The sequence below is a fragment of the Dendrobates tinctorius genome, unplaced genomic scaffold (genome assembly GCF_039654945.1).
Source record: "Dendrobates tinctorius isolate UK_male_01 unplaced genomic scaffold, ASM3965494v1 ptg000030l, whole genome shotgun sequence".
In the NCBI taxonomy this organism is placed as follows: Eukaryota; Metazoa; Chordata; class Amphibia; order Anura; family Dendrobatidae; genus Dendrobates; species Dendrobates tinctorius.
The window spans coordinates 32,294,911-32,317,173 of NW_027361698.1; the positions used below are offsets into that span (position 1 = coordinate 32,294,911).

General features: G+C 42.6%; 1 protein-coding gene across 2 annotated transcripts in view; it reads right to left on the reverse strand.

Moving 5' to 3' along the window:
* The window catches only part of ANXA5 (annexin A5), an 89,579-nt gene that overhangs the window by 41,193 nt on the left and 26,123 nt on the right, over positions 1-22,263 (reverse strand). For both annotated transcript variants that reach the window (XM_073572004.1, XM_073572003.1), the window contains exons 6-9: positions 18,881-18,971; positions 18,631-18,710; positions 4,546-4,602; positions 4,337-4,430 (exon numbers count right to left, since the gene is read on the reverse strand). In XM_073572004.1, coding sequence (XP_073428105.1) covers positions 4,337-4,430; positions 4,546-4,602; positions 18,631-18,710; positions 18,881-18,971 — 322 coding nt within the window. The remainder of the gene's footprint in view (positions 1-4,336; positions 4,431-4,545; positions 4,603-18,630; positions 18,711-18,880; positions 18,972-22,263) is intronic.

Genomic DNA, 22,263 nt, shown 5'->3' on the forward strand with positions numbered 1-22,263 from the left:
CATGGCCAGCTATGAAAACAGGGAGAGAAAATCCCTGTATTCAGCCCTGTAATATGAGTGGAGAGGCGCGCGGCTGGTGAGAGCGGCGCCCGTCAGGCAGGGAGAGGGGCGGGAAATTCAATTAGCCTGGTGATGTCCAGTTACCCACCAATGTGCCTCTTGGGGATGCTGCGGGCTGGAGGGATCGTTCAGGCACCACCTACCTGAAGTCCCTGAAGAGGATGACCACAGGGACCTCTCACAAAGGTAGTGGCCGCTGTCCTCTGTACCCGCTTTCTGTAGAAGACGGCATTAACCTCTTGATGGCGAGGGGAATCTTGCGATCGCCGTCTTCCTCTCAGCCCTGTCCCGAGAGAGGGGTGAGGAGGGGGATTTTGGCAAGGACCAGCCACCTGTCCGCATCCCATAGCACCCGGAGGTGATATGGGACAAAGTCCTGCCAGCGCACTGAGAGTTGCGATGTGGGATCACCACACTGCTCGCTCAGCCACCTGATATGGGAAAGCAGAGTGAACTTTCACCCTGTTTCCCGACTTGAATCTGCAAAATAAAAGACAAGAGAATTAAAAAGTTCACACTAGAAACACCTAAGGAAAGAAAAGGTTAATTGCGGATCTGGGAAGATCCCGGTCCGCCTCCTACAGACACTAAGCACAAACGGAGGTGCTCGGTGCCTGTCGGTGGGTGTATACTGCCGGGGAGGAGCTAATTTTCTTGTTTTGCATAGTGTCAGCCTCCTAGCAGCAGCAGCAGCATACACCCATGGTATTCTGTGTCCCCCAATAAGGCGATAAAGAAATATATTTATAAAGACTCCTATGATTTCTTTGCTATGGTACTAAATAAGTTTTGTATTTTACATATATGCTCAGTTTCCTCCTATTTCTTACAAGTTATACCCACCTAAATTTACCACTATCATAAATTCTAATAGGTCATGAAAAAAAAAAAAAAAAAATCTCAAAGTCATTGGGATATGTACTCGTAGAAGCATCCGACAGTTACTACTATAAAATGATACGTCAGGTTTAAAAGAAATGTGGCCTGGTCAGGAAGGTGAAAACTTGCTTGGAAGGGAAGGGGGTTAAACAAGTGAATTAAGATATATTTTCATTAAGAAAAAAATAAAATGAAATAAAACTAAAAGACTCAGCTTTGCTGTGTAAAACTAGCATTTTTTTTTTTTTTTTTTTTTTTTTTTATACAGGGTCCAAACACTTTTTTTCTAAGCACATGGAACAACTGTTATACGGAAAACTACTAATGCCAGAGATATTTTAATCTTTTCCATCTGTGAAGCCTCCGAAACTTTCCCAATACTGGAAACTTTTCCAGCTTCATCTGCTGGCCTCTGATGGTATTTAATGCCAGAAATGAACACAGAACCAAGTCAAGACTGAAATCCTGCACATTACACACAACCTCAGGGTTATAAGAGTTCAGTACAAAGTCTCCAGTTTATGTGGGGGTTTTTCTAGGCAAAATTAAAAAAAAAAAAAAAAAAAAAAAAAAAAATCTGCAGCAACCTTTGCCTGAAATCTTGATTATGTCAATTGGTGCTTGGCATACCCAATGTTTTACACATGCCAACATGTATGTTCACAATAATAGTTGCCTGGAATCACAAAGAAATCTCCACAAATGAACCCTTTAAAGGAACTGTTCCCCAACTCCAGTCCTCAAGAGTCACCAACAGATCATGTTTTCAGGATTGAATCTTGAGGACTGGAGTTGGAAACACTTCACTAATTTAAGTGCAAGTTCACTTAAAGCTGGATATTTTACAAGTGAAATTAAATCTTTGCATACATTTGAGAAGTCAATCTGGACCATACCAGTTTGAAATGGTTGACATTAGTGATTAGCGAGTATACTCGTTGCTCGGGTTTTCCAGAGCATGCTTGGGCGATCTCCAAGTATTTTCGTCGTCTCAGCTGCATGATTTGCGACTTGTAGACAGGCTGAATACATGTGGGAATTCCCTAACAAACAGGCATTCCACACATGTATTCAGGCTGTCTAGCAGTCGCAAATCATGCAGCTGAGACGACGAAAACTAAATCTCCGAGCACGCCAAAATACTCGGAGGACACCCAAGCAACGAGTATACTCGCTAATCACTAATTTACATGATCATGTAATATCTCAGGGCCCCGCAGAAAATAAAGGCCAAATTGATTTGGCCAAGATATGATAAAGTTACAGTATCTTGTAAAAATCCCAGAGCCACATTTTGCTGCTCTTTAGTTTTGTACAAGTCACTCCATTGCAGAAATACTCACTTGTCTCTTTTGGAGTACAGTGGGTGAAATCTCTGCATATAGACCAACTGGTCGTCTCTTGACATAGTCTAGGAAGTTTGGGGGGGGGGGGGGGGTAGAAGCACACCCCCAAACACAGTAAAATCTCTGCTTTTAGTGCAACTGGTAACGCTTCTCTTCATAGTGCGCTTCAAAAGCAACATAAGAGGAACATCTCAACATTAAGGGCATGTGCACACGCTGCAGATTCCGCTGCGGTGTACAGTACCAAATGAATGGTAAAAAAAAAAAAACCACGCTGTGTAGACGTTGCGGAAAAATACGCGCGGATTTGCTGCGGTTTTGAAACCGCAGAAAGAAGTGACATGTCAATTCTTTCTGCAGAATCCGCAGCGGGTTCCTATCTCCACCATTGTGGAGATGATGAATCCGCAGGACCAAACCGCAGTCAAAACCGGAGATAATCCGCAGGTCTTTTGACCTGCGGTTTATCTGCGGTTTTTGCAAAATCCGTGCGGATTAATCCGCAGCGGATTCCGCAGCATCTGCACACACCCTGAAGTGTCAGCACAAAATGGAAAAGAGCGGCAGAATCAGGGAAGCTCAGGGATTTTTTAGAAAGGATTTAACAATTTTTTTGAGCATATGGCAGGTCCTTTATTTAGTTTAGCTACTGCTTATTTCTATTGTAGGGAACCTGTCAGTAAGAATTTAACTAAACCAAATTTAGAGCAAGATCGGGCAGGGTGATATATTTACAATTATACATATTTCACAGACTTCCAGTACTTTGTCGCGTTAAAAGGTTTTACTCATACACCAGTTAGGCTCACAAGTGCCCTGGCGGGCGGATTGGTGTACTTGCAGTCTCCTTCTCTACACATTTCCAGGCCCTCCATTTCTTGATTGACAGTGGAGAGACGGGCTTTAATGCAGGATGTCACCTTTCCACTGTAATTCAAGAAGTGAAGGGCAGCACTGATGAGAAGTGAAAAGGAGCTGATGACGACAGGTGCACCGATATGCCCAGGAGTAAACGTGATGTCCTCTCCTCACTCTGAAGCTCTCCACTTCTTGATTGACACTGGAGAGAAAAGGTGACAAACAGCTCAGCCTGTCTAGAGCAAATTAGGAACTGGAGGGTGATGGAGCTACAGACTGCAAGTGCAATGTTACGCTCACCAGTATGGTGGAGTCTTTGTATGTTAAGAAAAATCATTTTGGCATAAAGTGCCAGAGGGTATCCTTGTAGAAGTTTCATCCTGCACAACATTGTTTATTTGGATAAAATCCTACTGACTGGTTCCCTTTCAGAAGAGACAATCAAGATTTAAGTACATTTATATCTATCTATACATGATAACACTTCCCAAGAGTCAGTAGGGCAGTAATACAACACTCTGCACCTCACATACTGTATAAACCAAATTACTTGCTTAACTTTTCATTAAGTGACCTGAATAAAATAAACGTTAAAAAAAAAAAAAAAAAAAAAAAAGTATTCAGGTACAAATTGTCAAACCTCTGCTGAAAGCATATCTATAGAAAGGTTATGAGTAAGGTGGAACATTTTACCATGAATCATGCGATACGTATAAAATGCTTCTCTTATGAAATAAGCCTTCCCTGGACCATTTTTTTATGGCGTTTACTATAAATGTGTTATTTATGTAATATAAACCTCAGTAGTTTACCTTTCTGGCTCCAGTACCAGATAGTAAAAAAAAGATGTAGTGTGCTTCCAAAATATGTAATGCAGTGTAGATTACACACATTTTATATGGCACAATATCAGTTAAGATTCTGCACCCGCAGCTCTGCTGTTCTAAGCATTGAGAAACCGAACGCTGCATGAAATATTAACTCCTTACTCAAGACACTGTCCCATCAGAAAGGTTGTGTTAGCAATGAATGTGTACATTTTCAGATATGGCCAGTTTAGGTATTCAATGTGCCTCTGAGGAAAGCCAAGCAGAATTCACAATGAAAGCACAGGGCAGCGCCATCTCAGCAGGAGAGGGAATACAATGCATCACACAGACACACGAGTAAAAACAGCACAAATGGCAATTTACTTTTCCTTAGGTGGGCAATGCTGCGTGTTCCCAGTATGGTGATGAACTTTTCTTCATCTGTACCCCATTTAAGTTCACCAGCTTGAAATAAATCCTGGCAGAAAAGATGAAATTCATTGAGATGTCAGATAGAAGCTCATGAACAAATATCTTCAGTGGACGAATGCAACTTTTATTTTAGTTCTTTCTTCAATAGAGAACTCACTGACCTGAGCGTCCTTCTCAACGAGAGCATCATTCACCTTGGAGTCAGGGTCCCTGTTTGCCTGAAGAAATAGATACAGAACATTTAGCTATGCCGACATGAAATGATGAAAGAAAAAAAACGAAGCACACTGCTTGGATAAGAGGTGCTGGCTGAAGTTGGGTGAACCCAAAGTAAACAGAAGGAAGGAAACAACCACACTCTGACAATGCAATACTACACAAAATTAATTCATGTTTATTACAAATGTAAGTGATGCCACAGCAGGAACAAAAAATTTTTTGTGAAGATAGGGTCGAAACGTAACCCTAACAGGGTCTTTGTCAAAACCTCACTGGGTAGTGGATGGATTTAACATAGATATGTTGTAAAGAGCATCCCGTTAAGTAAGGGCTCAGTATGGGGGGGGGGACAAAGCATGTCCTGCATCATCACCACAGGAAGCGCAGGATACGCTTTGTCTCCCCCATACCGAGCCCTTAAGGGGATCCTCTTTACAACATATGTTACATCTATCCACTACCCAGTGAGGTTTTGACAAAGACCCTGGTAGGGTCGAAACATTACCCTATCTTCACACAGGAAAAAAAAAAATAAAAATTTAAAAAAATTAAAATGTGTTCCTGCTGTGGTATCACTTAAATTTGAAATAAGCATGAATTAATTTTGCAAAGTATTGCATTGTCGATATGTAATGCTATACATAATGATGGCACTACAAAAACTTATAAGAGCACACTAGAAAGAAAAATTCATGAACGTAAATCAGAAAATTTTAATAAAACATTACACATCTGAAAGAAGCTGTCATGAGAAAATCTGAATGCATGAATAGATGAAACTCCGATTCCATATAAGCATTTCTTAGGTTCCTCCTCACTTGTAGTTCTCCACAGTAAGCCTGGAAAGGATTTGTGTTCTGTACCTAACTGCAGACGCCGAACAGTACAGCGGACTCCAAGATAATCAATATCTTACAGAGATTGGACCTCTTTGTGGGCTCCCGGTGAGATATTGGGCGTGATCTAAAGACCTATATGGAATCTGCACGTCTTATCTCTCCATTTAATGATAGCTGGTAAATTTTAATGATGTATGCTGTGTTCTATTGCTTATTTGCAGTGGGGAGATTCAACTGGTTCTCACCGGATCGGGAGAACTGGTTTTAAAATTGCAGCTGGCTCGCAAAACTGGCAAGAAGCAGTGTGCCAATATTGAAGACGGGGGGCCCACCAGTTACAACTGAATGTGCTTCCGAGCAGTGACGTCTGTCATCGACATGCAGGAACAGAGCAGTGCCGGCAGGTAAGAAGTTCATTTTCATTTATTTTTAAGAGCAAGCAATATGGAGGACATAGAGGCCCAAATTGAAGCATATAAAGGCCCTAGATTGGGGGGGGGGGGGGCAATTACTGTAATGGCCAGAATGAGGAACATATATTGCTTTATGATGGCAAGTGGGGAACATAATTACTGTAGGGGCCAATCAGGATACATTATTACTGCTATATTTTACTTTTGAGAACACTGTATGCCATAGGGGACCAAAAGGGAGGTCCTGTTACTGTGGAGGGCAGCACGGTCACTTTTTTTATTCTGAAGTAGTGTAGAAGTTGGGGAAAAAGTGAGGAATGTCCTCTAGAAGTGATCAGATATTGTTACTGTCTTATTTTCTGCCGAGATGAGACCTAGTTGGAAGTGATAGCGGTCTGCACTGGATAAAGAAGAGTGAAGATGAATGACGTTCACCTAGAGAAGTCACTGTATGAGGCCGGTTTCACACTAGCGCTTTTTCAGCGCGCGCACGGCCGGGGGTAGCTCCGCCCCCGAGCCGGCTCTCTGCCCGGCGTGCCCGCCCCTTCCTTGTAGCGCCGCCTGCGATCGACGCACCCTATCTTTAGCATAGGGTGCGCCGATCGTGCGCAGGCCGTGCGCTAGTTGCGCTTTGACCTGCGCTGCGCACTTTTGACGGTGCGCCGTGTGCGCCAAAATCCGAAAAGTTTGATTTTGGCGCGCACGGCGCACCGTCAAAAGTGCGCAGCGCAGGTCAAAGCGCAACTAGCGCACGGCCTGCGCACGATCGGCGCACCCTATGCTAAAGATAGGGTGCGCCGATCGCAGGCGCCGCTGTCCGCTAGGAGGCGGCGCTACAAGGAAGGGGCGGGCACGCCGGGCAGAGAGCCGGCTCGGGGGCGGAGCTACCCCCGGCCGTGCGCGCGCTGAAAAAGCGCTAGTGTGAAACCGGCCTTACTTGTATACTTGCACGCGCACACACACAGATATCCCTCTTGTGCGCTCTCTAAATTCTCAGCAGCCACAGGCCAAATATGCACGAAATGCACACCATTGCCAGGCCACATATTACCAGCACATAGTGGAGAGAGACAGATATATATATATATATATATATATATATATATATATATATATATATACACACAGTATCTCTATCTCACAAGCAAAGGATAAACACAGCCACACCGTGATAACACATACTGCCACCATATAGTGACCAACTAATACCTTTGATGATTAATAAAAACCACAATACTAATATTACCACTTACCTTATACATAGTATATTATAGTGTACAGGAAACACAGTGATCACTGTTATTACATACAGTGCTGGTGAGTCTCACAGTGAACTGCGCTGATCTCACCGCGGTCAGCACAGTTCAGCGGCCCGCTCTTCAGCATTAGTGGTAGCCTCAGGCCACTGCTCACACTGAAGAGCAAATGTCACACAGATGGATTATGGTGGGGGACATTTTGGATTCTTTTCAACTTCAGGCAGGTGAGAAATATGGTTTTTTTTACTGTTTATTTATGGGAACTATGGCTTCAGGGAAGTGTTAAGGAGTGTTTGTGTTTTTATTTTATGCTTCATTTTACACTCAATAGAAAGTGCGGGCGGAATACAAATCATTTTCCCCTGCTCGCACTGAGCTCTGAGGACAATGATGAGCGCTGCCTCCAGCACGCTAACAGCGCGAACAGTATTGCCGATTCCCAGGCGCCAGTAAGTGCCACACTGATGATACATCCATATGAACGTTTTTTGTTTTCACAGCCCGGGGCTGCTGATAAAACTGTCTCCGGTACGTGTGAAGACTGTCACGGCACGTACCGGAGACCCTGAAGCAAGCGTGAAGAGGGCCTTATAGGGAATAACTTGCTGATCTCTTGGAGTCAAGGGGGTCCAAGGTCAGAGCTCTGCAGCTCCATCTAGAATGAAGCAGAAGTGCACGTCCTACTTCTGCTCTATTTGTCCATGGGAGTGCCGGAAATGGGCAAGCACCTTACTCAGCAATCCCATAGACAATGAAGTGAAGGCCGATCAAACACACTTCTGCCTCCATGTGCTGGGTCTTATTTTCAGAATCGTTGGGGGTCCCAGCGATCAGAGCTGAGCTAGTTATTCCCCTTCTCATGGAGTGGGGATATATATTTTTTTGTTGAGGTTTTTTTTTTTTTGGGGGGGGGGGTGACAAAAAAAAAAAAAAAAAAAAAAAAAAAAAAAAAAACACGCAGCCACCCAGTTAGCTTATCAAATCTCTTTCCATCACAGCCAGCAATACCCGGGGCCCAAATCACATTTCGCTGCCACCAGTTAAGAGGGTCCGTAGCAAACCCCCAAATTAGTGGCAATTATCTTAAAGTTTGTTTCTTAGAGCATGGAGACAGATCTAATAAGTTTATTTATTCCCCAAAAGGGGGGCAGTGATTACACAGATAGAAGTTGTTACAAAGTTGAGACATTTGATATGTACAATGCAAATATAAAAGGGATTAACAGCAGAAATTAGACTTACAGTTGCTTAGATGGTCTGTAGGCTACCATGTCGGGAGGGGGAGGGGCAGCAGCCACACGTCACCCTGCATCTGGGTGTCCTTTAGGCATGAAAACCTCCAGCTCGTCTGAATGATTTTTGGCAGGGGATGCCTTAAAGCTTTGGCTGTGTGACCTCACGAAAGGGGCAGTCTGGAGAGGGTCAGCCCCCTACTCTTGGAGTTATAATCTAACTACAAAACGTATAACTATCTCGTAGAGGACACCTCGTATAAACTCGCACATGTATCATTCTTTGTGGTTTGTTGAATACAATAATTCAAAACCAAACATGCAGTAGTTATGAGACACCGTTTAGAAGGAATCCATTTCTCAGTTTCTATGGGGTGCTAGAACAGTGAAATTATGGACCAGAATGCTGGTTTCATGCCCTACGCAGAGATGTGATTTTCATACAGTAACATGGTTAGAAAGGCCGAAAAGAGACATTAGTCCATCCAGTTCAGCCTATAAAATTATGTCCGAATAAATCCCCAGATCTACGTCCTTCTAAAGAACCTAACAATAACTGTAAGATCCAATATTGTTACGCTCCAGGAAGACATCCAGGCCCCTCTTGAACCCTTCGACTGAGTTTACCATCACCATCTCCTCAGGCAGGGAATTCCAGATTCTCACTGCCCTAACTGTAAAGAATCCTCTTCTATGTTGGTGGAAAAACCTTTGCTCCTCCAGATGCAGAGAATGCCCCCTTGTGACCATCACCTTCCTTGGTATAAAAAGATCCTCGGAGAGATATATGTATTGTCCCCTTATATACTTATACATGGTTATTAGATCGCCCCTCAGTCGTCTTTTTTCTAGACTAAATAATCCTAATTTTGCTAATCTTTCTGGGTATTGTAGTTCCCCCATCCCCTTTATTAATTTTATTGCCCTCCTTTGTACACGCTCTGTACACAGTTCTCCATGTGCGGTCTAACCAGAGATTTGTACAGAGGCAGTATAATGCTCTCATCATGTGTATCCAGACCTCTTAATGCACCCCATGATCCTGTTTGCCTTGGCAGCCGCTGCCTGGCACTGGCTGCTCCAGGTAAGTTTATCATTAACTAGGATCCCCAAGTCCTTCTCCATGTCAGATTTACCCAGTGGTTTACCGTTCAGTGTGTAATGGTGATATTGATTCCGTCTTCCCATGTGTATAACCTCACATTTATCAGTTAAACTGCTTCTGCCACCTTTCGGCCCAAGTTCCCAACATATCCAGATCCATCCGTAGCAGAATACTATCTTCTCTTGTATTGACTGCTTTACATAGTTTTGTATCATCTGCAAATATCGATATTTTATTGTGCAAACCTTCTACGAGATCGTTAAATATGTTGAAGAGAATAGGTTCCAACACCGACCCCTGCAGTTCCCCACTGGTCACAGCGACCCAGTTAGAGAATATACCATTTATAACCACCCTCTGTTTTCTATCACTAAGCCAGTTACTTACCCATTTATACACATTTTCCCCCAGACCCAGCATTCTCATTGTGTACCAACCTCGTGTGGCACGGTATCAAACGCTTTGGAAAAAAAATCAAGATATACCACATCCAATGACTCACCTTGGTCCAGTCTATAGCTTACCTCTTCATAAAAACTGATTAGATTGGTTTGACAGGAGCGATTCCTCATAAACCCATGCTGATATGGCATTAAACAGTTATTCTCATTGAGATAATCCAGAATAACATCCCTCAGAAACCCTTCAAATATTTTACCAACAATAGAGGTTAGACTTACTGGCCTATAATTTCCCAGGTTCACTTTTAGAGCCTTTTTGAATATTGGTACCACACTTGCTATGTGCCAGTCCTGTGGAAGAGTCTCTAAATATAAGAAATAATGGTTTGTCTATTACATTACTTAGTTCTCTTAGTACTCGTGAGTGTATGCCATCCGGACCCGGAGATTTATCTGTTTTAGTCTTATTGAGACGGTTTTGCACCTCTTCTTGGGTTAGATTGGTGACCCTTAATATAGGGTTTTCTTTGTCTCTCGGCATTTCACCTAGCATTTCATTTTCCATCGTGAATAACGTGGAGAAGAAGGTGTTTAACATATTAGCTTTTTCCTCATCATCTACAACCATACTTTCCTCACAATTTTTTAATGGGCCTACACTTTCACTTTTGATTCTTTTACTATTGATATAGTTGAAGAATAGCTTGAGATTAGTTTTACTCTCCTTAGCAATGTACTTCTGTTTCCTTTTTGGCAGCTTTAATTAGTTTTTTTAGATAAAGAATTATTCTCCTTATAGTTTTTTATAGAGCTTCAACGGTGCCATTCTGTTTTAGTAGTTTAAATGCTTTCTTTTTACTGTTAATTGCCCCTCTTTTTTGTTTAGTCACATTGGGGGTTTTCCCATTTCTTGTCCTTTTATTCCCACAAGGTACAAACCGCTTACAATGCCTATTAAGGATGTTCTTAAACATTTCCCCATTTAGTTTCTGTATTCTTATTTCTGAGGACATTGTCCCAGTCAACCAGATTAAGGGCATCTCTAAGCTGGTCAAACTTTGCCTTCCTAAAGTTCAGTGTTTTTGTGACGCCCTGACATGTCCCCCTAGTGAAAGACAAGTGAAAATGTACAATATTGTGGTCTCTATTTCCTAGATGCCCAACAACCTGCAGATTTGTTATTCTGTCAGGTCATATCTGTCTCGTATCATTTTCGCGATCCAGTCTTTTTAATATCACCCATAGTTTTATTCAGCCGCATGGTGCTTAAACAAAAAAAAAAAAAAAAAAAGAGATCTTTTCCTGGCTGGGGGGGGATTGGGAGGAGAAGGGAGAAGATTCCTCACAGCTGTGGGTGAGGAAGGGGGGGGTTTTGCAGCTGTGACAGGCAAAGTCTCAGAGAATGGAAGATTCTGGAAGGTTCCAGAAGTCATACCTTACAGGCATATCTTACTTAGCAATACAATATCGCTAAAGCGTCACCGATTTTGTGACAACAGCGATATTGCTAGCGATCTCGCTACATGTGACACCTCCGACTGGCCCCCCCCCTGCTGGATATCGCTTGTCGCGCTGGAACGTCCTGGGCCATTTTCTCCTTGTTGGCGTCCCGCTGGCCGTGTGACTGGTAATAACGATCACCGAGCATCGCTGCTGCGTCGCTGGTGAGATCTGCCCGTTTGGCAGCTCACGAGCGACCATTTAGCGATGCACGAGCGATCCTGACCGGGTCATATCGTTGTCAGGATCGCTCATGCAATGCTAAATGTAACGGGACCCTAAGTGTGGTCGCACTAGTGACTTGGATAGAGGTAAAATTATGTTCCCCTCATGAGCATCTAATGCATCCCATTATTTTATTTGCCTTTGTAGCAGCTGCCTGACACTGGTCACTAAATGCGAGTTTGTCGTCCACCCATACACCCAGGTCTTTCATTGACGGTTTTGCCCACTGTTTTACAATTAGGGCTCATACTCACACGATTCTCATGCGAGTATCTCGCATGAAAACACGGCACTCTGCAGCTGCACAGAAATACATGTAGCCACACGCTCCGGTGAGAGTCTCTCACAAGTGAGTATGAGCCCTTAAGCACAATTATACATCTTACTTGCTCTACCCAAGTGCATGACCCCATTAAAGCTCATTTGCCATTCCATTTATCAGCCCAAGCTTCTAGTTTACATAAGATGGTGCTTTTATACAATAAAAACACCAAAATCATAAATGAGGTATCGCTGTCATCGTATTGACCCAAAGAGTAAGGCTGCCTTATCAATTTTACCACACATGGAACGACATAGACCCCCCCCCCCCAAAAGAAATTGATGAATTGCTGGTTTTACGTGTGCCGCATCAGTACCACACGGACGGGCATCAAGGAAGAAGCATTACAGTAAGTGTTGTTCCCCGGCACCGGTTGCTGAACACAGCTCTCATCATTCTCCCCTGCTCTGCCGGCGATCGGCGCGAGCATGGGATAATGATGAGAGTTACATTTAAGTAATACTAGAAACAGCAGGCAATGGCTGATGGGACTATTACTCCCATCAGCCTACCCCCTGCTGCTGCTAATAGCAGAGACAGCAGGAGCGGAGGATGGGAGTATTCATCAGCAGTTCCTGCGCTGTAATTAAAAAAAAACACACACGCAACGGGTTCCCCCTGTATGTTCTATAACCAGCCAGACAAAACTCACAGCTGGGGGCTGCGACCATCAGCTTCAGCAAGGCTAGTTATCAAGAACAGAGGGGTTCTCACACTTTTTTTAATTAAAAAACCCCGATGTGTGGTGCCCTTAATTTTTGACGACCAGCCTTGCTAAAGCTCACAGCTGGGGGTTGGTATTGTCAGGCTGGTATTGAACCCCCAGCCTAAAAATAGCAGCCCGCAGCTGCCCAGAAAAGGCACATCTATTAGATGCACCAATTCTGGCCCTTTGCATGGCTCTTTCCACCCTGTAGCGGTGGTAAGTGGGGTTCATATTTGTGGGGTTGATGTCACCTTTGTATTGTCAAGTGACATCAAGTCAGCGGCTTACTAATGGAGAGGAGTCTATAAGACACCTATCCATTATTAATCCTATAGTTGTATGGTAAATAAAAGACACAGCCAGAATAAAGCCCTTTAATTGAAAAAAATTACACAGACCCCTTCAATAGTCTAAAACCATACTTACAATCTCGCCTAATTCCATCGAAGCCCTCGATCTCCTGTAATAAAACTAAGACAATATACCATACCTCTCCGTCGTTCTGTCCCACACAGTAAACCATGTCTGGTCTGCGCAACAGAGGTTGCTGCAGTTTGAGTTTACGCAGTGCCAAATAGAAGCACAGTGGGTATGGGATTTTTATAAATTCCATCCACTGTCCATATACTGTACAACACGGCGTTTTGAGCACTTAGATGACGCGCTTTTTTGCGTAGAAAAAGTTTATAAAAAAAAAAAAACACACACCTCACCAACTTAAATTAATAAAGCCATTATCAGATGCAGGATACAACCAAAATGGATGTAGTGGGGAGTTACAGAAACATCACTCATGGAAGTGAAGTGTTTCACGTGCATTTACCTCGCATCTACAAGACACTACTGGCATGTCAGAAATTCCCCAAGATTGGCAGAAACTTGACAACCTCGTAATCCTGTATTAGAAGAATCCACCACAATACCCTTACCTTAACCCCTTCCTGACATGAGACGTACTATCCCGTCCACGGTACCCGGGCCCGTATGACCGGGGACGGGATAGTACGTCTACCGCGATCAGCGGGGCCCACGTGGTGAGCGCCGCTGATCGCGGCCGGGTGTCAGCTGATTATCACAGCTGACACCCGGCACAATGTGTCAGGGGCGCTCACGGACCGCCCCCGACACATTAACCCCTTGCACACCGCGATCAAACGCGATCGCGGTGTACCGGGAGTTAAAGGGAAGCATCGGCAGGGAGGGGGCTCCCTCCGTGCTTCCCTGAGCCCCCCACGGCAGCGCAATGTGCAGCGCTGCTGCGGGGGACTCCTATCCTCCAGGCCCCCGAATCCAAGATGGCGATGGGGGCCTTCGGGGGCCTGGGGAAGCTGGCTTCCTCAGTGCCTGCAAAGCGCAGGCATGAGGAAGCCTTGTGCACTGCCTGTGACAGATTGCTGATCTGTCACAGTGATCTGTGATGTGACAGATCAGCGATCTGTCACAGGACAGTGATGTCCCACCTGGGACTATGTAATAAAGTAAAAAAAAATTAAAAAAAAAAGTGTAAAAATAAATAAAAAAAAAAAAAAAAAAAATCGCCAAATAAATTAGTAAAAAAAAAAAAAAAAATATTCCCCAATAAATTCATTTTTTTAAAATAATAAAAAAAAAAAAAAACAATAAATGTACACATATTAGGTATCGCCGTGTCCGTAACGACCTGCCCTATAAAACTGTCCCATTAGTTAACCCCTTTAGCGAACCCCTTAAAAAATAAAAATAAAAAACGAAGCAAAAAATAATGATTTATTATCATACCGCCAAACAAAAAGTGCAATAACGCGAGATCAAAAAGACGCATATAAATATCCATGGTACCGCTGAAAACGTCATCTTGTCCCGCAAAAAACAAGCCGCCACACAGCATCATCAGCAAAAAAATAAAAAAGTTATAACTCGCAGAATAAAGCGATGCAAAAATAATTATTTTTTATATAAAATAGTTTTCATTGCATAAAACCGACAAAAACATAAAAAAACGACCTAAATGAGGTATCGCTGTAACCGTACTGACCCGAAGAATAAAAGCGCTTTATCAATTTTACCGCACGCGGAACGGTGTAAACGCACCCCCCCAAAAGAAATTCATGAAACGCTGGTTTTTGTTCATTCTGCGTCCCAAAAATCGGAATAAAAAGCGATCAAAAAATTTCACGTGCCCGAAAATGGTACCAATAAAAACGTCAACTCGTCCCGCAAAAAATAAGACCTCACATGACTCGGTGGGTCAAAATACGGAAAAATTATAGCTCTCAATATGTGGTGATGCAAAAACTATTTTTACAATAAAAAGCGTCTTTTAGCGTGCGACAGCCGCCAAACATAAAAACCGCCATAAATAGTAAATCAAACCCCCCATTATCACCCCCTTAGTTAGGGAAAAATAATAAAATAAAAAAAATGTATTTATTTCCATTTTTCCATTAGGGTTAGGGCTAGGGGTGTGTTGGGGTAGGGTTAGGTTAGGGTTAGGGCTAGGGTTAGGGTTAGGGCTAGGGTTAGGGTTAGGGTTAGGGTTAGGGCTAGGGTTAGGGTTAGGGCTAGGGTTAGGGTTAGGGCTAGGGTTAGGGCTAGGGCTAGGGCTAGGGCTAGGGCTAGGGCTAGGGCTAGGGCTAGGGTTAGGGCTAGGGTTAGGGGCGTGTTGGGGTTCGGGTTGGAGTTAGAATTGGGGGTTTCCACTGTTTGGGCACATCAGGGGCTCTCCAAATGCAACATGGCGTCTGATCTCAATTCCAGCCAATTCTGAGTTGAAAAAGTCAAATGGTGCTCCTTCCCTTCCAAGCTCTGCTATGCGCCCAAACAGTGTTTTACCCCCTCATGTAGGGTATCAGCCTACTCAGGACAAATTGCAAAACAATTTTTGGGGTCCAATTTCTCCTGTTACCCTTAGGAAAATAAAAAATTGGGGGCAAAAATATCATTTTTGTGGAAAAAAAATGATTTTTTTATTTTCACGTCCGAGTGTTATAAACTTCTGTGAAGCACTTGGGGGTTCAAAGTGCTCACCACACATCTAGATAAGTTCCGTGGGGGGTCTAGTGTCCAAAATGGGGTCACTTGTGGGGAGTTTCAATAGTTTAGGTACATCAGGGGCTCTCCAAACGCACATGACACCCGCAGACCATTCCATCAAAGTCTGCGTTCCAAAACGTCACTGCTTCCCTTCCGAGCCCCGACGTGTGTCCATACAGTAGTTTTCTCCCACATATGGGGTGTCAGCGTACTCAGGACAAATTGGACAACAACTTTTGGGGTCCAATTTCTCCTGGTACCCTTGGGAAAATAAAAAAATGGTGACTAAAAGATCATGTTTGTGGAAAAAATACGAATTTTTTATTTTCACGCCCGGGCGTTGTAAACTTCTGTGAAGCACTGGGGGGTCAAAGTGCTCACCACACATCTAGATAAGTTCCTTGGGGGGTCTAGTTTACAAAATGGTGTCATTTGTGGGGGGTTTCCACTGTTTAGGTACATTAGGGGCTCTCCAAAGGCAATATCACACCCGCAGACCATTCCATCAAAGTCTGCATTCCAAAACGTCACTACTTCCCTTCCGAGCCCCGACGTGTGCCCATACAGTAGTTTTCTCCCACATATGGGGTATCAGCATACTCAGGACAAATTGGACAACAACTTTTGGGGTCCAATTTCTCCTGGTACCCTTGGGAAAATAAAAAAATGGTGACTAAAAGATCATGTTTGTGGAAAAAATACGAATTTTTTATTTTCACGCCCGGGCGTTGTAAACTTCTGTGAAGCACTGGGGGGGTCAAAGTGCTCACCACACATCTAGATAAGTTCCTTAGGGGGTCTAGTTTCCAAAATGGTGTCATTTGTGGGGGGTTCCACTGTTTTGGTACATCAGGAGTTTTCCAAACGCGACATGGTGTCCGATCTCAATTCCAGCCAAAAACGTCAAATGGCGCTGCTTCCCTTCCGAGCTCTGCCATGCCCCCAAATAGTGGTTTACCCCCACATGTGGGGTATCAGCGTACTCAGGACAAATTGCACAATAACTTTTAGGGTCCTGTTACCCTTGGAAAAATAAGAATTGAGGGTGAAAAGATCATTTTTGTGGAAAAAATATGATTTTTTAATTGTATGGCTTTATGTTATAAACTTCTGTGAAGCCCATGGGGGTTCAAAGTTCTCACCACACATCTAGATAAGTTCCTTAGGGTGTCTAGTTTCCAAAATGGTGTCATTTGTGGGGGGTTTCCACTGTTTTGGTACATCAGGGGTTTTCCAAACGCGACATGGTGTCCGATCTCAATTCCAGCCAAAAACGTCAAATGGCGCTGCTTCCCTTCCGAGCTCTGCCATGCGCCCAAATAGTGGTTTACCCCCACATGTGGGGTATCAGCGTACTCAGGACAAATTGCACAATAACTTTTAGGGTCCTGTTACCCTTGGAAAAATAAGAATTGAGGGTGAAAAGATCATTTTTGTTTAAAAAATATGATTTTTTAATTGTATGGCTTTATGTTATAAACTTCTGTGAAGCCCATGGGGGTTCAAAGTTCTCACCACACATCTAGATAAGTTCCTTAGGGGGTCTAGTTTCCAAAATGGTGTCATTTGGGGGGGGGGGTTTCCACTGTTTTGGTACATCAGGGGTTTTCCAAACGCGACATGGTGTCCGATCTCAATTCCAGCCAAAAACGTCAAATGGCGCTGCTTCCCTTCCGAGCTCTGCCATGCGCCCAAATAGTGGTTTACCCCCACATGTGGGGTATCAGCGTACTCAGGACAAATTGCACAATAACTTTTAGGGTCCTGTTACCCTTGGGAAAATAAAAATTGGGGTGAAAAGATCATTTTTGTGGAAAAAATATGATTTTTTAATTGTACCGCTGTACGTTATAAACTTCTGTAAAGCCCTTGTGGGTTCAAAGTTCTCACCACATATCTAGATAAGTTCCTTGGGGGGTCTAGTTTCCAAAATGGGGTCACTTGTAGGGGGTTTCCACTGTTTAGGTACATCAGGGACTCTCCAAACGTGACATGGCATCCAATCTGAATTCCAGCCAATTTTGCATTGAAAAAGTCAAACGGCGCTCCTTCCATTCTGAGCTCTGCCATGCGCCGAAACAGTCGTTCCCCCCCACATATCAGGTATCTGCGTACTCAGGACAAATTGCACAATAACTTTTGCAGTTCAATTTCTCCTGTTACCCTTGGTAAAATAAAAAAAATTGAACCTGAAGTATTTTTTTTATGAAAAAAAGTTAGATGTTCATTTTTTTTAAATATTCAAAAAAATTCCTGTGACGCACCTAAAGGGTTAATAAACTTCTTGAATGTGGTTTTGAGCACCTTAAGGGGTGCAGTTTTTAGAATGGTGTCACTTTTGTGTATTTTCTATCATATAGACCCCTCAAAGTGGCTTCAAATGTGATGTGGTCCTAAAAATAAAATGGTGTTGTAAAAATGAGAAATCGCTGGTCAACTTTTAACCCTTATAACTTCCTAACAAAAAAAAATTTTGGTTCCAAAATTGTGCTGATGTAAAGTAAACATGTGGGAAATGTTAGTTTTCAAGTTTTTTGTGTGCCTTATCTCTGTGATTTAAGGGCATAAAAATTCAAAGTTGGAAAATTGCGAAATTTTCAAAATTTTCGCCAAATTTCCGTTTTTCTCACAAATAAACGCAAGTTATTTGAATGAAATTTTACCACTAACATGAAGTACAATATGTCACGAGAAAACAATGTCAGAATCACCGGGATCCATGGAAGCGTTCGAGAGTTATGACCTCATAAAGGTACAGTGGTCAGAATTGTAAAAATTGGCCCGGTCATGAACGTGCAAACCACCCTTGGGGGTGAAGGGGTTAAAGTCTAAAAATTCGGAAGCAATACATGACAAATTTTAAATTACTGTCATGAAGAAGAAAAATGGTGTTGATGGAAGACTTTCCTATGACAGCAGAAGTTTGACATTATTATTGCATAAAAAAAACGGGAAAATGAAGCTCTATAAATAATTAAAAAAGATACAAGTCGAAAAAAAAAAAAAGACTAACCTGGACAAGGACAACCAACATTCTCTGAAAGTAACCAGATGTATCTCCCGTGATGCTGTCCTCCAGTTCACGTTCATACTCTACAACAATATAGCAAATACAGACGAATATATTTTACTTTAATCGCTTTCTCTTTATACCATAGTGAATAGCTGTATTATATGACAAAGATACACTGTCCTGGCATAGGGCAGCATATTCAGAAAATAAAGCATATATATCTCAATGTGCAAGAACAGTTGGGCAGTACCTTCTTTATAAACTTTTTTGGTATGACTGATTTCAGCTGGAGTTCTTGAAGCAAGAATTTCACTGAGCACTTTTTCATCAGTGCCAGCACCCTGGAATACATGGAACATGCACATTAGAACTTGTCCCAAAAAAAGTATATAAAATTAAAATTGCAGCTCTATCATATACATATATGTGACTAAGTGTTCCAATAGAAACACTAAAGATAGGGGAAACATTTCAGTGTCCTCAGTGGTTGATACCCTTTAATGGCTAAATGAAATGGTAAAAGAATATCAAGGTTGAGACTACTCAGGTACAGTATAGTTACTAAGTCTTACAAAGTCCTGAGTAGTCTCGAAAGCTTGCCATTTGTTATCTTTCCAGTTAGCCATGAAAAAGGTATCAACCACTGAGGAATCTCTAATTGTAATATTCTATCAACTGGTTAACAGCACAAAGATAGTCTTTTTTTCTCCCAAAAAGGAAGACATTGAAGCAGTGGTGTACATAGAAATGTCCAGTCTATTTAGATGCCATGGTCACTGTGAAATTGGCAACTATAGCCGGACTTTTTTTTTTTTTTTTTTTTAACGGACACATTGGAAACTCAAATCATTGTGATTATTATTATTTATTATTATTATTTATTGTTCTAGCGCCATTTATTCCATGGCGCTTTACATGTGAGGGGGGTATACATAAAAACAAGTACAATAATCTTAAACAATACAAGTCATAACTGGTACAGGAGGAGAGAGGACCCTGCCCGCGAGGGCTCACAATCTTCAAGGGATGGGTGATAATACAGTAGGCGAGGGTAGAGCTGGTCGTGCAGCGGTTTGGTCGATCGGTGGTTACTGCAGGTTATAGGCTTGTCGGAAGAGGTGGGTCTTCAGGCTCTTTTTGAAGGTTTCGATGGTAGGTGAGAGTCTGATATGTTGTGGTAGAGAGTTCCAGAGTAGGGGTGATGCGCGAGAGAAATCTTGTATGCGATTGTGGGAAGAGGAGATAAGAGGGGAGTAGAGAAGGAGATCTTGTGAGGATCGGAGGTTGCGTGCAGGAAAGTACCGGGAGACGAGGTCACAGATGTATGGAGGAGACAAGTTGTGGATGGCTTTGTATGTCATGGTTAGGGTTTTGTAATGGAGTCTCTGGGCAATTGGGAGCCAGTGAAGGGATTGACAGAGGGGAGAAGCTGGGGAATAGCGGGGGGACAGGTGGATTAGCCGGGCAGCAGAGTTTAGAATAGATTGGAGGGGTGCGAGAGTGTTTGAGGGGAGGCCGCAGAGCATGAGGTTGCAGTAGTCAAGGCGAGAGATGAGGGCATGGACTAGGGTTTTTGCAGATTCTTGGGTGAGGAATGAACGGATGCGTGAAATATTTTTGAGTTGATTATAATGAGTTGATTTTGATTGAGTTGATTATAGTTATTGAGTTTGAGTTTGAGATTATAGATTATTGAGTTGAGTTGATTGAGTTGATTATAATGGCTACATATCCAAAGACCATAATTCTGATAAGACATCAGCTGCATTCACTGAAAATTAAAAAGGATTAAATAATCTATACAAGTTTCTTTAAAAAAAAAAGAATTTTTTTTTTTTTTTTTTTTTTTAAATAAATAGTGCAATAAAGTACCCGATTTTTTATTTTACAGTCCTAGAATTTATAGACAGATGGCAACCCTGACCATGTTATCTAAGGGATTAAACGGCGGCAATCAAATCTACCGTTAATGGAGCGGACTCAGCACGCGAGATTGTTACAAAATGAGCGGCAAAAGGCCCCTTCCCGCCCTACTCATGATGAGCTATGGCGTACCATATTCCACAAATCTTTCTCCATTCACTTTAATGACTAGTAGTTACAGTGCCTTGCATAAGTATTCGGCTCCCTGGAATTTTTCAACCTTTTCCCACATATCATGCTTCAAACAAAGATACCAAATGTAAGTTTTTGGTGAAGAAACAAGTGGAACCTAATTGTGAAGTTGAACGAAATTTATTGTTTAAAATTTTTGTGGAGATTCAAAAACTGAAAAGTGGGGAGTGCAATATTATTTGGCCCCTTTACTTTCAGTGCAGCAAACTCACTCCAGAAGTTCATTGTGGATCTCTGAATGATCCAATATGGTCCTAAATGACTAATGATGATAAATATAATCCACCTGTGTGTAATCAAGTCTCCGTATAAATGCACCTGCTCTGAGATAGTCTCAGGGTTCTGTTTGAAGCACAGTGAGCATTATGAAGACCAAGGAACACAACAGGTAGATCCGTGATACTGTTGTGGAGAGGTTTAAAGCCGGATTTGGATACAAAATGATTTCCAAAACTTTAAACATCCCAAGGAGCACTGTGCAAGCGATCATATTGAAATGGAAGGAGTATCATACTGAAATGGAAGGAGTATCATACCACTGCAAATCTACCAAGACCCGGCTGTCCCTCTAAACGTTCATCTCAAATAAGGAGAAGACTGATCAGAGATGCAGCCAAAAGGCATATGATCACTCTGAATGAACTGCAGAGATCTACAGCTGAGGTGGGACAGTCTGTCCATAGGACAAGAATCAGTCGTACACTGCACAAATCTGGCCTTTATGGAAGAGTGGCAAGAAGAAAGTCATTTCTCAATACATCCATAAAAAGTGTCTCTTAAAGTTCGCAACAAGCCACCTGGAAGACACACCAAACACGTGGAAGGTGGTGCTCTGTTCAGATGAAACAAAAAATAAAAATAAAACATTTCGAACTTTTTGGCAACAATGCCAAACGATGTTTGGCGTAAAGGCAACACAGCTCATCACCCTGAACACACCATCCCCACTGTCAAGCATGGTGGTGGCAACATCATGGTTTGGGGCTGCTTTTCTTCAGCAGGGACAGGGAAGATGGTTAAAATTGGTAGGAAGATGGATAGAACCAAATACAGGACCATTGTTGAAGAAAACCTGTTGGAGTCTGCAAAAGACCCGAGACTGGGATGGAGATTTGTCTTCCAACAAGACAATGATCCCAAACACAATGCCAAATCTATAATGGAATGGTTAAAAAATAAACGTATCCAGGTGTTAGAATGGCCAAGTCAAAGTCCAGACCGGAATCCAATCGAGAATCTGTGGAAAGAGCTGAAAACTGCTGTTCATAAACAATCTCCATCAAATCTCACTGAGCTCGAGCTGTTTGCCAAGGAAGAATGGCAAGAATTTCAGTCTCTCGATGTACAAAACAGAGAGATATACCCCAAGCGACTTGCAGCTGAAATCGCAGAAAAAGGTGGAGCAACAAAGTATTACGATAAAGGGGCCGAATAATATTGTATGCCCCAATTTTCAGTTTTTGAATTTCCACAAAAATGTAAAATAACACATACATTTTGTTCAACTTCACAATTTTG